The sequence below is a fragment of the Ambystoma mexicanum genome, chromosome 3p (genome assembly GCF_040938575.1).
Source record: "Ambystoma mexicanum isolate Mex_15411 chromosome 3p, UKY_AmexF1_1, whole genome shotgun sequence".
NCBI classification, from domain to species: Eukaryota; Metazoa; Chordata; class Amphibia; order Caudata; family Ambystomatidae; genus Ambystoma; species Ambystoma mexicanum.
Genome location: NC_090925.1, coordinates 553,547,126 through 553,562,294, shown reverse-complemented (window position 1 = coordinate 553,562,294; position 15,169 = coordinate 553,547,126). Strand labels below are relative to the sequence as shown.

The 15,169-nt window shown below is 50.5% G+C and overlaps 1 protein-coding gene across 1 annotated transcript in view; it reads right to left on the bottom strand.

Moving 5' to 3' along the window:
- Window positions 1-15,169, bottom strand: part of PREX1 (phosphatidylinositol-3,4,5-trisphosphate dependent Rac exchange factor 1) — a 1,235,108-nt gene that overhangs the window by 65,145 nt on the left and 1,154,794 nt on the right. The window contains exon 32 of the mRNA XM_069651281.1: window positions 9,300-9,517. Within this exon, the coding sequence (XP_069507382.1) occupies window positions 9,300-9,517 (218 nt within the window). The remainder of the gene's footprint in view (window positions 1-9,299; window positions 9,518-15,169) is intronic.

Here is a 15,169-nt window from a genome sequence, read left to right as displayed (position 1 = left end):
GTCGAGGACGCCCTGGCCTTTGCAAGAACCTCTCTGCAGTCGGCCGGTATGTCGTATCCTCCAAACTCTAGCGCTGCAGGAGCCAGGCCTGCAAGTTCAGCAACTTCGGGTCGTGGTGGAGGATGGCGCCTCCTTCCCTGGAGAGCAGATCCGCGTCCACTGGCAGCTTGATTGACGGGGACGCTGACAAGTCCAGAAGGTCCGGGAACCATATCTGCCTCGGCCACGCAGGTGCGACGAGGATCATCCTGCACCGTGACCTCTTGAGCTGGTTGATGAGCCGGATCAGTAGTGGCAATGGAGGGAACGCGTATAGGAACAGGCCCGCCCAGGGGAACGAGAAAGCATCGCCCATGCTCCTCGGCTGGGGAAACCTGCTGGCGAACCTCCGGCACTTGGAGTTCGTCGCCGTCGCGAACAGGTCGATCTGGGGTGTGCCCCACCGTCGGAAGAGGCGATCCACTAGATCCTGCCGTAGTTCCCACTCGTGGCACGAGCGCAGCTCCCTGCTGAGTGAGTCGGCGATGGTGTTTTTTATCCCTGCCAGATGAAACGGCACCAGAAACATCCTTTGGGCGATGGCCCAATGCCACAGGACCTGCGCCTCCTTGGACAGTGCTGGGGACCTGGTTCCGCCCTGTTTCCTGATGTAAAACATGGTGGTGGTGTTGTCGGTGAAGATCCTCACCACCTTGCCCTTGAGGGACGGAAGGAAGGACCTGAGGGCCCAGAACACTGCACGGAGCTCCAGGACGTTGATGTGGAGGGACTTCTCTGTCGGGAGCCAAAGGCCTCTCGCGTGCAGATTTTCGGTGTGCGCTCCCCACCCTTCCAGGGAGGCATCCGTGGTCACTGTCTCCTGGTGGTCCGGGGTCTGGAAGTCCATGCCCGCCGTCAGATGCGCGCGGGTGCCCCACCACCGGATCGCTCGGCGGAAACTCTCGTCGAGTGTGATCCTCTCCTCGAAGCCACCCGTCGTTTGGATCCAGCGCGCGTCCAGGAACTCCTGCAACGGGCGCATCCGGAGCCTGCACATGGGAATGAGGTAGATGCAAGAAGACATCATTCCGAGGAGGGACTTGATGGACCTCACCTTGGCCGCGTCGGAAACCAACATCCGCTGTACCTTGCCCAGGATGGAGGCCAGAAGGGACACTGTGTCGAGCTTCGCTCCCAGAAACAGTGCGTTTTGCGCGGGTACCAGGTGGGACTTGGCGTAGTTCACGGAGAAACCCAGGTCCGTGAGAAGTTGGACGGTCCTTGCCGTGTGCTCCACGGCGAGCTCCCTCGTCTTGGCTCGGATGAGCCAGTCGTCCAGGTAGGGGTAGACGTGGATCCCCTCTCGGCGCAGCTGCGCCGCCACTGGTGCAAGGCACTTGGTGAATACCCTGGGTGCCGACCGTAGACCGAAGGGAAGGGCTTTGAACTGGTAGTGACGCCCTTGGACCACGAACCTGAGGAATTTTCGGTGCCCCTTTAGGATGGGAATATGGAAGTAGGCATCCTCCAAATCCAACGACGACAGGAAGTCGCCCTCCTCCAGCTGACCCAGGACGTGCTGGAGGGTGACCATCCGGAACTTCTGAGCTTTGATGAACTTGTTCAGCCGTCGTAGGTCTAGGATGGGGCGCCATCCTCCCGTCTTCTTCTTCACGAGGAAGTATCTCGGTAAACTCCGGAGCCCCGAAGCCTCCTTGGGACGAGTTTGATGGCGCCCTTCCTTAGCATCGCCCTTACCTCCCGGAGAAGCTGAGGGACGTGAAGCTCTTTCCTGGCCACAGGGGGGACGCGCGGGCACCTTCTTTGAAACTCGAGCGCGTGGCCCTGGGCTAGGGCGTCCAGCACCCAACGGTCGGTGGAGATGGACTCCCACACGCTGACGAAGCTCGCCAGCCGGCCTCCCACCGGGGTGCTTCGGTGGGGGCCCGACCCCACGGCCGGTTCAATCCTGCTTAGACGAGGCTTTGCCGCCTTGACCTCCTTGGCGACGACGGCGGGGTCCGCCTGACTTGCCTCGTCCCCTGTAAGCTTCTTGAGACGACGAGCGGGCCGCTTGACGGTAGGTGGAAAATCCGCCGCTGGAACCTTTGGAGGCGCCCTTGCCTCCGCCGCTCCGAAAGGGCGGCCGCCGTTGCTGGAGAACCCCGAGAGCCCGGGCTGTCTCCGTGTCCGCTTTAATGGCTTGAAGGGAATCGTCCACCGTTTTCCCAAACAGGTTGTTCCCGTCGAACGGCATGTCCAGGACTCTGGTCTGTACGTCTTGACGGAAGTCAGTAGCCTTGAGCCATCCACGCCGCCTAAGGCACACGCCGTTGCCCAACTGTCGAAATCCAGTGTCGGCGATGTCTGTCGCAATAGTGATGGCGTGGTCCGACGCCACTTCACCTTCCTGCAAGATCTCCAGGGCAGGAAGTCCAGCAGGGGAGCCAGCTTGTACCACAGCTCCCTGTCGTACCGGGCTACGATAGCCAAGGCGTTAGCCGCCTTAATCGTCGTCGCTGCAGACGAGATGACCCTGCGCCCCATCGTGTCCAATTTCTTTCCCTCGCCGTCCGGCGGGGAAGTCGACGTGGAGGCCGCAACCCCCCCCCCGCTTTCTTCCTGGCCGCCGCGGAGACGACGGAGTCCGGGGTAGGCTGCGCCCGGAGGCACAAGGGGGCCGCGTCCGGGACCCGGTACTTCTTCTCGTACCGGTCCCTTCTAGCCGGTGTCGTGGATGGGTTCTTGAGGAGGGCGAGGCCCTCATCCCAAATATCGTCCAGTAGAGGTACCGCGAGGACCGTCTTCCTCTTGGCCTCGCGCCGCTGATAAAGGAAACCTTCCTTCTTCTCCTCCTCAGGGCAGAGCTGGAAGAGCTCGGATGCCCTGGCGATCATGGAGTGAAAAGATCCAATCTCGTCGGGCGGGGAAGCCCGGGTGGGAGGAGACGACAGCAGATCCTCGTCGTACACCTCGTCGTCCGTACCCGTTGCGGCCGTGTCAGTCCCCGTATCATCCCCTCGAGTCGTGGACGGGGAGGAGGGCTGAACGGGGCGCGACGGCTGAAAAGGAGGTGGAGGGTGAATCCTTCTTTTCTTAGGAGGGGGGCTGCCCGAAGGGCCTGGTTCCGGGTCCCCCGACGGGAGTGGTTCCTCCACTGGTAACGGCAGTCTCGTCCTTATCTCTGAGCATAAGGACTGTATAGCCAACAAAATGGCCGCCGAGTTGTCTTGCGGCACTGGCAGAGGGGAATCCGACGGGCGGTCAGGGGCCCAGTCGGTACCCTCGACGATGTCGTCGTCTCCTGCGTCGGGATCCCTCCCGACGGGCTGGTCTTCTTCCATGCCAACGCCGTGGCTTAAGACCTCGATCAGTTCTTCCTCAGAGGTTGAGGCCGAATCCACGGCGACCTCCTGCCCCCCCTTTTTCTTCTCCGTCGGAGGTTTCACGGGGGTCCTGTCGATGGGCATAAAAGAGGACTCCCTCCGCGGTGGCAGGGAGACTCTGAGCCCCGAGGTCGCCACCACCGGCGTAGCCTCCACAGGCTGAGCCAGGGCCACCGCGACTGTCTCGATAGAGGCCTTGGCCGGATGGATTAAGGCTTTCACCACCCTTGGTGCGCTCACCGCCTTCTCCTTGAGGGGGGGGGGACACTGCCACGCTCCCCCTCCGCCTTCGAGCTCGACCGGGGCCTCTCCAGGAGCTTCGCCGGGTGCTCGGCCTTCCTCTTACCCGACCCAGAGCGTTGGCTCGGGGTTGATTGTGCCGGGGAGGGTGCGCCCTGCCTGGTGCCCGTAGAGCCCGACCGTTCGGCGCTCCCGGTGCCAGCGGACTCGCGGTGCTTGGCCTTATGTTGGACCCCCGTCGCCGGGGCGTCCTCAAAGGTCTTAGAAGACCGCTCGGATTTCTTCTTCTTCTTCTGCCGGACGGGCTCTTCCCTTTCAGCCAGTTGGCGAGACGTTGATGGCGGTCCTTCATGTTGCAGCAAAACGCACAGTCCTTCTCCACGTGCGTCTTGTCTTCATGTAGGCAGTAAAGACAAAAGGAGTGTTCGTCTTCCTTAAAGACATTCTGCAGCTGGCATCCAGGGCAGACCCTGAACAGCTTTCCGGGCGTCGAGCTTCCCTTCTCCTGGGCCATGACCGAGATGGGCCTGAGAAACTTCTGGAGTCCTCCAAAAGCGTAGCTCGATGAATCTTCACCCTTGAGGGGCGTAGACACGGGTCCCCGTTGATCGGATGGAGAGTCGGTGGAGCTTGAGGCTCTTTTGACCGAAAAAAACCAAGTTTTTGAGAAAAAAACATGAAAAATAGCACTAACGCTCGAGAGCAATAGCACGAGGATCCCAACACATGAACATGCGGTAAAAATCTGAAGATGGCTGCCAGAGGCGGGGCTTAGGTAGAGGGCAGTCATTGGCTGTGGTCAGTATGACGCAGAGACCAGTGATTGGTTACTACTACGAAAGACAGATCAGAAACGAAACTGATACTGGTTTTTTCTTTACCGAGGATTCCCAGCCTGACGATGGGGAATATTCATGAGCATGTGAATCCATGCCAGACCCCATGCTGGAGAAAAGATTATACTCTGTGGGGAGTTGCGTCCAGAGTAATGCCAGTAGTTCTGATTCGTTCAAAACCTTTCAGGCATCACACTTCATTTTTGCATAGGTCATCTTGAGTGGAACGGGTATGCCACATGTGGGTTCCAAGACAGCTGTGCCTAAAAGACCCAAGCTGCAACTCACTGATAAATGCCAATGAGGCAAAAACATGGTTCTTATGCAGAGGGTGCGCGACTTAGCAGTTCAGGCTGGATGGCCCCTTTTGAGGTGGGACCAATCCTCATTTTCAATATGATCTTCCCCTTCTGTGACGGCATGGCCGGCTAAACAAAAGATGGTAGGAAGGTTGCCCAGGGGAATGCCAGTGGATGCTGCTTCATATAAAACCTTCCAACCATCACTCTTCAGTGTTTCCATAGAAGCATTTAATCCATGGCTGCATGCTTTTCCTCTCACCCGCACCTTTGTGGTCTGTGTTGTCGTGGTTGTGTTCTTTTAGTCGTTTATGGCTTTCCTATACACTCATACTTTTGAATGTTCTCTGGAAGCGGAAGTTTTCGGGTTATACTCATTAGATTTGCTTTGGTATCTTGAGGAGTGATACCTTTCCAAGTGCTGTGAAGTGGTTGCATTTCAGATATTTTGTCAGCATCAGTTTGGCCCTGGATGGGTATTTTTACTGTTATTGTGTTTCCTGAATTGCCTTTCGAGTGATTGTGCTGTTTTCATACTGACCGTGTAGTGATTGGTCATGTATCAAACGGGATTCAGGTAGTATAGCTCAGAGGCAATGGGCTCGTTTTGGAAGCAGGACTACGCAGAGCAAAACAGGTTCGAATCCCGGGTCCGTGCGTTATAAAAAAAATAATTATTATAATGAATTATAATGATTCTACTCACACTTTTAAGTCTTTTCTGGCCTCAGTATGTCTCTTTGCAGCATGGCTGCATTATGTGTTTGAAAGCCAGGTAGTGTCTTGTGTGTGTATGGTACCTTCTTGATCGCGGAATGCCTGTGAAATGGCGGGAATTACCAGGATTCTAGCCTTGTCAGTAGGGACCGGCCAGATAGGGTTTCTCCTACTGAGTCTCCTACCTTTTTACTTGTAACTCAAAGACTCGCCTAGTCAACAAGGAGTCCTGTTTGCCCTCCTTCCTTCATCCTCCAGATGATGAATGCTGCATACTCCTTTCCATCAAGTATCCAGCCTGGCTAAGAGGCCCCAGCTTCTCCTCCATTTCAGCTACTTTCCCGGGTATCTGGTCTTTCCATCGAAAGGGTTTCCATTGAAACCCTTTCCAACGAAAATTTTGCATCAAATGCACATTTTTTAGCATCGAATGCATATATGGATGGGGAAAAGGGTTCTTTTTCGTTGGGGTGGGGTTCTAAGGGTAAAAAACAGGGGGTTGTGGGAACCCCCCAAAAAATTCAAAAAAATGAATTTGATGCTAAAAAATTCGATGGAAGATTTTAGTTGGAAAGGGTTTTTGATGGAAACCCTTTCGATGGAAAGACCATAAACCCTTTCCCGGCTCCTCGTCACTAGTGATATCACAGGCGTAAGATAAAGATTAGATTACTCAAACTTGGTGTTTTTTTGCAAAGGAAGGGCACAATTGAAATGGTGTCCAGCAAATATAGAAGAATGGAACAGAAAAGTAATGTTCCTTCTGCTCCAGATCGGAGCTTAGAGTCGGGGGCAAGATTTAAAGGGTAGGGCGCAAGGTGCAGTTTTAACTGGGCTGGAGGGCCATTGTCACCGCGTGTTTCGCGCTGAAACATCAACTGCTGAAAGATTCTGAAAGGGTCCTTTTCGGGTCCACCATTTTGCAAAGAATCTACCACAATGCTTAGTAAACTTTATGGGCAATGACGTGTCAGCGCTGCATTACATTAACAGGTTCGTGGGCACACGGACCAAGAGACTTTCAGATGAAGTGGTTACATTCTGGGAGTTTTGCCTATGCTTTCAGATCAAGGTGCATGCAAAGTACCTTCCAGGATCTCACAATCTAGTGGCCGATTGGTGTATCATTGATTGGATAGACTGCAGCAGCTGGAAACTTCACAGGTCCGGGTTTCTCCATCCATAGTACCAATGCTCCTTCAAGCAACACCTTTTTTTCCGCCAGACAGCCCCCAAGCATCAGGATATTACAAATACAGGCTGGACGCTTTCGGGGACGAGACAGACCAGGTTATTTGTGGGTTTGTGGACACAACACTCAGTTTGTGTTTCCCTCCTTTTGTAATTTTAGATTGGACACTGATGCGTGCTCAGAAGCAGAGGGCAAACCTTGCGATCGTTACCCCAGTTTGGCTTTCCCGCATTTGGTTTTCCGCTAGCGCTGGTAGTTATAAGGGGCATTTTGACTTGTTGCTGGTGTTGAGGGATCCGCTTCTAAACAGTAAGGGGTTGCGCCGTCCAATGGATTTGCAATGCTCCCTTCAACTCATGGCATGGCTTATCCTGACATCAGATGGGCCCCAACAGGCATTCTTGGAGTAGCTTTAAAATCATCTCCACATCATGCCCGTCTAGCACATTAAGTTGAATTAAACTGCCTGCATGAAGGGGCACTGGCGGCATGGATTATTTGCTGTAATAACCAGGGTATGGATGCCTTACAGGCAGATGTTTTGCCCATGGCAAAATACTGGTCTAAACTTACTGCTGCTTACTGCACTATGACTCTCCACAGACGAGACGCTTTGCCGTTCCATAGATTGCTGGATAGTGAGCCGATAGGCGCCCAAGCCTTCGTAGGTCATCTCCTTAAAGGGATTGGAATTTCCTTAGCATAGGGGCAGTATTTGAGGCTGTATATTGCACGGGAGAGTTGTTACATTTGTACGGACACGTCTGGTGTTAGGTAACATTGAAATTGCCTACATGCTGTGAATACATTACTGTTAACAATGCTTATTATTATATTCATTAGTACGCTGCCATGGTTGGCACATGCTACAGTGGTTGTGGCCAGGGCCTAGAGTCTTGGATGCATGGCCGTCGGTCGAAGGGGTGTTGCTATGTCTGGAAAAGATCCGGGACTACGCTAATTTCGGGACTGTTGGGACTAGCTAGCCTTTTAGTTGTAGCCCCTGAGCTTGTATTCGGGGCTACAACCAAAATACCTGGTGCTACAGCCCCCTCAGTCGCCCCCTAGCAACGCCTCTGCCCCCACCCCAAAGGTACTCCTGTCCATGGGATGGTTATGCCTATGTGTCGGGTTTCTTTCGGCAGGCATTATAGCGTTCGGGCTATGGGCCTCGGGTATATAGTTCACTCCTGGGAGGGGTTCGTTTCTGGTCTCCAGTAGCACCAACAGAGGGTTTTGACAATTTTCTTGGTTTGGAGCCGCTCCTTTCTTTGTGTGGTATGTTGCTTAAAAGAATACAAGTCTCCTCCAGAAAACCTAAATAAGTCCTGCGATCGCCCTGCATCGCCTCCTTCCCTGGCTAGATGGGTTAAGTGTCTGGCAAGCATAGATAGTGCTCATGTGGCTGCAGGGGGCGTGGCATCCAAGGCTCCTTGGCCTGGTGGCAAGTTGGAGGTTTTTCTCACATCCACTGATTGGTCTCGGGGACAAGTGTTGCATATTTGTTATAGCAGAGACATTGCTCATGCTGTGCCTGTGGTCGTTGCAAGCATTTGAATTTGCACAATAGGAAGCCTTTGTGCCATGCCACAGAATCTTGAGAGTCGGGGTTATATTAATGGCATGTAGGTGAATAGTAACCTCCCTGCAGCCCCCCCCTCTTCCCCCTTACCCATTTGCTGCCCTGTGCAGTAGCAGGGTCTTAGTCTGGTCATCAGTTTTTTGGATTGAATGCAGATGTTGAAGGCATGGTGGATTATGACGCTTTGGATTCTGGGTGTGATGGCGTGGGTCATCTTCTTGCGTAGAGTTGTTTCCACCGATGGACAATGGTGAAAAGTTGACCAACTAGGAGGCGGGGTTGATTAAATTGTGTTGGGTGCAAAGTGATTGGTGGACATGGACGTCATGATACTGAAGGGGCATCAAGGATTTTTAGTGTGTAGAGATATTGGCGTATTTTGTTTCGGTTTTCACTTTCTTATTGTTGAAAAATAATGAACATACAAAAGCATAATAATCCTAATCTTTGCCATTAGCAAAACCCAACTCTCCATCAGACATGACTAGAAGCAATCGATATTCATAACCCTGGGAAAGGTGAATAGCCGAGATGCAGCTACTGTGATGTGCAAGATGAACATAGATCACAACAGCGGATACTGAACTCACTGAGTTATCTCAACATCTATAGGCATCGATTTAATTATATTGAACAATGGAAAACAGCAGTGTGTTCCTCCAGTCCGAATGCCTACAAAAAAGCCAGTTTATTCTTAAACGGAATTTGAAAATATTCAATACTGTGTGTTGAACACAGTAACATTTTGGGCAAAACGCACTGAAAGGCTGACGCAGGCTAAGGTACATGGCTATCGAAATTCCGTATTTCACCAGCAGGGGGCAGAAGACGCCCAGAAATAAATGTCAAGGTCTGTTTTGATTGTTTTTTAGATCTTGGTTTCCGTAATACACTATCTATTCAACTGGCAACTGCATTTATTAAATACAAAATAAAGTAAAAAAGCGAAAATATTAATCTTAACACTTGCAGATAACTAGATGCAAGTACAATTTGGTGCACAATGAATAATCAACTTCACAGTGTGAATCAATGAGACAGAACAGTGTTTTGGGTTACATTTCTTACCACAGTGGGAGAAAGGAGTGACTGGTAGTTCAGAAGGACTCCGGTGGCGGCAATCTGTTCCAGCCACTTCCTGCTGGCGTCCCTGCTATTCTCCTCATACTCCCCATTATTGTTGTATCTGTAATTTAGAGCCGCCATCAGCTGCTTCGAGAAGGTACAAATGGCGGCCACGAGGGACTGGCAGAAAATGACGTCTCGTCTCAGCTGGAGCTCGGTGTCTACGACAAAGAAAGAGGCCTCTTATTAATGCTGCCATCATATTGGACTTTCTACAGCTGTCATCCTCGTATGAACGAACCCCTGGGGACTGAGGCAAAGGGTCTCGAGGTTAACCTAATGCAATAAAAAGAAACGTGTAGGAACAGTGCTGGGAATGGCAAACATTTATTGGGGGAACTGTCACCTCTCTGGAGCGGCGGGGCTGTGGGAAGGAGGGGGGCAGGGCATGGCCCCAGACCACGTTGCACAAAAAAAAGAAGGGTGCGTGTGCGTGCGTGTGTGTGTGGTTTAACTTCACGAGTGGTGTGGGAGGGGCAAACCTATTTGTGTGGGGGCATCTATCGTCTTAACGCATTCTAATGCAGCTTCAATGTTACAAGCAGTTAACACACTCCTTTAAGTCTGAAAGCATTCACTCATTGACAGCTGTGCGAATGAGCGGTCTCCTATCCCCTCTCTTCCATGCCAATCACTCCCCTGGCATGCAAGTACTAAACCCACATCACAATTTCAACTGCCTAAAAAGGAACAGTGAAATGCTTTACGTTAGTATTTGCTGGGTCTTAATGACGAAACACAGGTGCCGTTTAACACCTGTGTCCTGTTCTGTCCAGCAATGGCTTTGTAGGTCAGCCAGGTCAAGTCAACATTGCCCACAATTTCAGGGGTTGGGGGAGAGGACTGAAGCCCAGTCAGCTCAATGGTGGTGTGCCACTGCTTGTGTTTAATGCCATGATTACCTATTGGTAATCTTCATTAATCATATCCCCATTCTTCCTCATCCCAGGACTTGTGTATGAGGCACTTTGCACTTTACCTCATACACAAGTACTGGGATGAGGTAGCAGGACATGGAGGTAATGCCTGGCTTAGTTACCTGTAATCTTCATTACTTCTAGCCCCACTCTTCCTCATCCTTCTACTTACCTATGAGGGAAGGTGCCTCATATGTCAGCACTGGGACAAGGAAGAGGGACGTGGAGATAATTCTGGGCCGATGTGCAGATTGTGGGGGTTGGAGCAGGGGGCTGGAGGGAGAGGGGTTGTGTGGGGGGCAATGATTGTAGGATAAATTGCAATGGCAATCCATCTCCAGGTTAAGCAGGCATGATATGCGGTATTAGTGGCTAGAGAGGCATTTTGGTGCAGCCAGTCTATTCATTTCTTAGTTTGGCTTGACTTTCATTAACTGGGCATCTCTGATAAAGCAGTTCTGCTTGGTGTAATTACCTGGCTCGACTGGCATTTGTTTACTGTCAGTCTAGCCGTTTCTTATTGTGGTATTGTATATTTTTCTGGGCATCTGTGATAAAACAACCATAAGGGTTATTGCTTTGACTGCCATTTTGGTACAACCAGTCTAGGTATGTCTAAATGTGGCCTGGCATGCTTTACTGTAATATATTATGCGTTAGACTGGTATACATTGTACAGCCGGATGGACATGTTTTCATTGTGGCATGGCATTTTTAATAGCAAAGTATTTAATTAAGGAAAGCATTAATGCCCATGTGCACTGTTGGTGCCTTGCATTTATTGGATTTATGGACAACGCTCTGGCTTTTCAGCCAATTTTTCTCAGAAAGTGTGCTGTATAATGCATTAAAACAACATATATATATATATATATATATATATACTGCTCCTAGTACAGTGTGTGGCATACCCTTGAAGCAGCAGGCTCGTGCGTATTGCGCAAGCATAGTAATGTAGGCCGGCCCAGAGTGTGGCGCGACCCATGATTTGTTGCCTAACTGGGGGGCCCCCTCAGCATGGCTCACAGGAGGGCCCCCAAATGTTGTGTTACACCACTGGCTCTGTGCCCAATCTTCTTCTGAAAGCAGTCTGCTCGGTGAGGCGCAGGGTGAGTCATGTGCTGGCCCCTGGTTCCGGGGGACAGAGCTCAGCTCCGACAATACATGTTTTGCCTGAGCAGAGCTCCATCTTGTTGCGGCCCATTCCCTGCACTGTGTAAGAAACACTACTCCCAAAGGCCCAATGTCACTGTATCGTTGTCATAACGTAATGCTTATATTGGAGATTGTGCCTGAAAGCACAAAAGAAAGCCAAAAGGTGCTTAAATCATCGAACTAAAATGATATCAATTGTATTTTTGCTGTTCAATAAATCCCAACAACACATTACTAATTTTATTCATATGTATATGTGATTTCTTTTTCATTTTTGTTTTTCTCATTTGCAAAAATGCACATTAAATAGACAGGAGGATAGCTGAAGTGCAAAGCACTTGCATTGTGAACAGATCAATGCCTCGAGTTATGGGTTCAACGCACTGGTCGGGTCAACTCACCCCTCCCATCAAAACCCTCAGAACGATAAATTCTGTTCCACATTGTGGGCAATAAGGACGTTAGTAAGATGCATATTGGTTCGAGTCTACTGAAAGTGTTTGCTTCTTGAAACGTGGGTTGCTCGTGCATGTCAGCTTCAGGATAGATCTCACTGGAATAGGGTGACCAGACATCCCGGTTTTACCCAGATAGTCTCAGGAAAACACCCTCCGTCCCGAGGTCCCAGGAGTTTTTACATTTTTGAATTCCTCGTCCCGGGATTGGATGGGTGTGTGAATAAGAACCTGGTTTTTGTGGGAAACTATTCAAAAATCCCAAAATCGGGCCTGGCGCTGCACGTGAATGCTTTTCGCGCCCCCATTCCCCCCCTTTTCCTCCCTGGCCACTCTCCTCTAATGAGATGAGTGTGCCTGTGAGTACAACCACTGCAACAGGCCGGAGACATAGAAATAGGACTACAGTTTTATCTGAGTCCTATGTATGTTTACTCTAGTCCTACTTTTATGTCAAAGGCCGGACCCATTTATTTATTTATTTTTTAAATCTGGTCACCCTACACTGGAAGCATCCTGTTCTGAAGCCCGAGTTTTCACACCCACAAGCAACCCACGCTTCATCAAGCACACCCCTTTGAGAAGACTCGGCAGTGCTGCAGTCTTGTGAAAGCCACCTGCTCGTTGAAGCGCTGGTGTCAGTGTCGTGGGCAAGCCCCTGGGTCTGGGAACAGGACAATGGGGCTTCAACTGTGTGTGATTTCTGCCACACCATTTCGAAAATGTATGGGTAAATAGAACTGGCTCCACCACTAAATAGTTCTGCTTTGTTACCATGTGCTTGAAACTATGCAGTGATCAGCAGTTTTGCCTTTGTTTGTATTTGCAAGTATACCTGTACGATGCCACAACCATTGCTGGCACATTTTTGCATGTGTCTCACATTCTGGCATCCCACCATTTCTGACTCCTTCACTCATGTGTCTTATTAACAGACTCAGGCACTATACTACTTATCCCCTGAGGGGATCTGACCACCTCATGCATGCACGCACTTAGGGTCTTTTTAGACTATGTCCATGCTGTTTTAATTGTTCGCAATGGCTCAGTGAAGGGTATCGACCAGTATGGGACTACCTTTCCCATGATGCCTGGCAGGACGAGTAGTCCATACACTTTAGACCACTCCAACCCTCTCCCCCGCCCACTAGCTGATGCAGGATTGGCTGGCATACCGAGCATGTAGTGATTGGCCCTTACGTTCGCCTCTCATGCCTACAGCGCATCCCCATTGGCTGAGAGTCAGCCTCTGGGAACGCTTATACACACGGAAGTAGGTCCACCTCCCACAGCAACCACTGTGAGCTGAGGACCCCGCGCAAACACAAGCACCGGACGCACTGCGGTAAGCTGAGTCACGATAGGGACCACCACCATTGTCGCTTTTAAATATGTTGCATTTCTTATATTTAGGAACTACTATCACACACTTTTCAAAACGATCTCGTCTTTCCAGTAGATGTGTAACCGTGTGAGGCACTTTCACTGAGCCTACCTCTGCACTCAAGGGCTTTTTTTTTTAGCTTTCTTAGGTTCTAAATCCAGCACTCAGCCTATTATGCACCACTGCAGCCTGGTAACTAGCCCTCCTCCACCACGAGCATTTGTAAGCGGAGCCTGTATTCACTTCATCATACGTGCCCGCACCAGTTAACGATGCACGAAACAATGATCATTGCATCCCGGATGCTTTCAGCCCATGAGCACCTTGGACAACAATAAACAATGAACAGCACTGCCCCACCTGTGCTCCACCACTCACACCTTGTGCAACGATGCGATTCGCACAGCGCTCCACAGCAGCAGTATTTCTCCACTTGTGATTTGTGCACCATAGCGCTTGACCAGACCTGGAGTCACATCAACCCGCGGGGCCACTTCACTTGACTTGCCACCCTGGAAACCTCTACGACCCACACCAAAACAACTTGCCGGGTCCCACGTAGCTACACCAGCATTATCCCCTCACTCCACGGGCATCCATTGATCACCACCACGGATAATGGGGGTAACAGTCCCCAGATAGGATTCCTTCACCACCACAGAATCCACCACAAATAGACCACCATCAACCAATTGGATCATGCCTCATGATCCACCCTTGTTTCCTCTCAGATATAGGACCCACCCTGGCCCTTTCCAGCTTGCGGGACACAGAGATGCCGGCCTTCAGAAAACTACAACCCACTCCAAGTACATTTTGCACTAGCAATCCAGTAACTCCTTGAGGATTGTCCACAGCATCCCACTGCTATTGCAGCAGCAGATAAGCTTTTTACTGATACACCATGAGATGTATCATTACGGCACTACTCAGCCAGTATTAAGTACTATTGTAAATCAGTCAATTATCTCCCGAGATCCTCACAGCTTCTTTTAACCAACAGATTCTACGGACCACACCGCAATTGGTGTCCATCCTGACGAAGGCCAGCATATAGACAGGCTCCAATCAAGCCCTATTTTGACCGAAACACATCTGTGTCGATCCCCCGTGACACAACTGTACCATCCCCCTCTCATGTATGTTTTGTAAAAACTGTTGTGTACACATTGTGTGAACTACGCCTGGGAACACTTTCAGTCTCAGGCGCACCTTCCATCAAAAGTAGGTCCTTCCTACCTCATTTGCCTTGGGAATGTGCCTCCATGTGGAGTTTTGACCTCAATACTGTTGAAGGCGACACTTACCTGTGTTACCACTATTTACAATCACTCTTGTCCGTTTGTTTCAAACTTTTGTGCTTATCGAAAGTACTGTCTCATTTTGAAATAAATATACACATACAGAACCACACTATCGCTTGTAGGATCTCTCATCCTGATTATTTTCTCGTATTTGTACATGTGGACAGGACAAGACATGTTTTGCCGGAGCCCTGCTCTGTCGTGTTCTGGCCCATTTCCAGCACTGCACTGCATATGGAAATAAAATAATGTGCTACACTGGCTCGTGTACATCATTTTATTTATGCCGGGTGTCGCGTACGATATCTGTTGTGCCAACAACAGGGCGATGCAGTCAATGTGAGGCCGTGAAGCACCTGCACACTTCCCATTCAGCAGGTGAAAAAAGATGGCAAGGTTGGATGGGGCTCTGTAGCTGTATCAGGCCAGAAAAGCCACCTAGGATTGATTCAGTGTCACTCCTTTGAAACATGTTTAGCATAGCTTAGTGCAGGCGAAGCAGATTTCATCGCTTGCTGTCCATTCAGTCCAAAGAAATTGCATTCCTGAAGATTTGGCTCCCCAATAAATTCTGCTCCTGCCTAAAATGGCACATTGT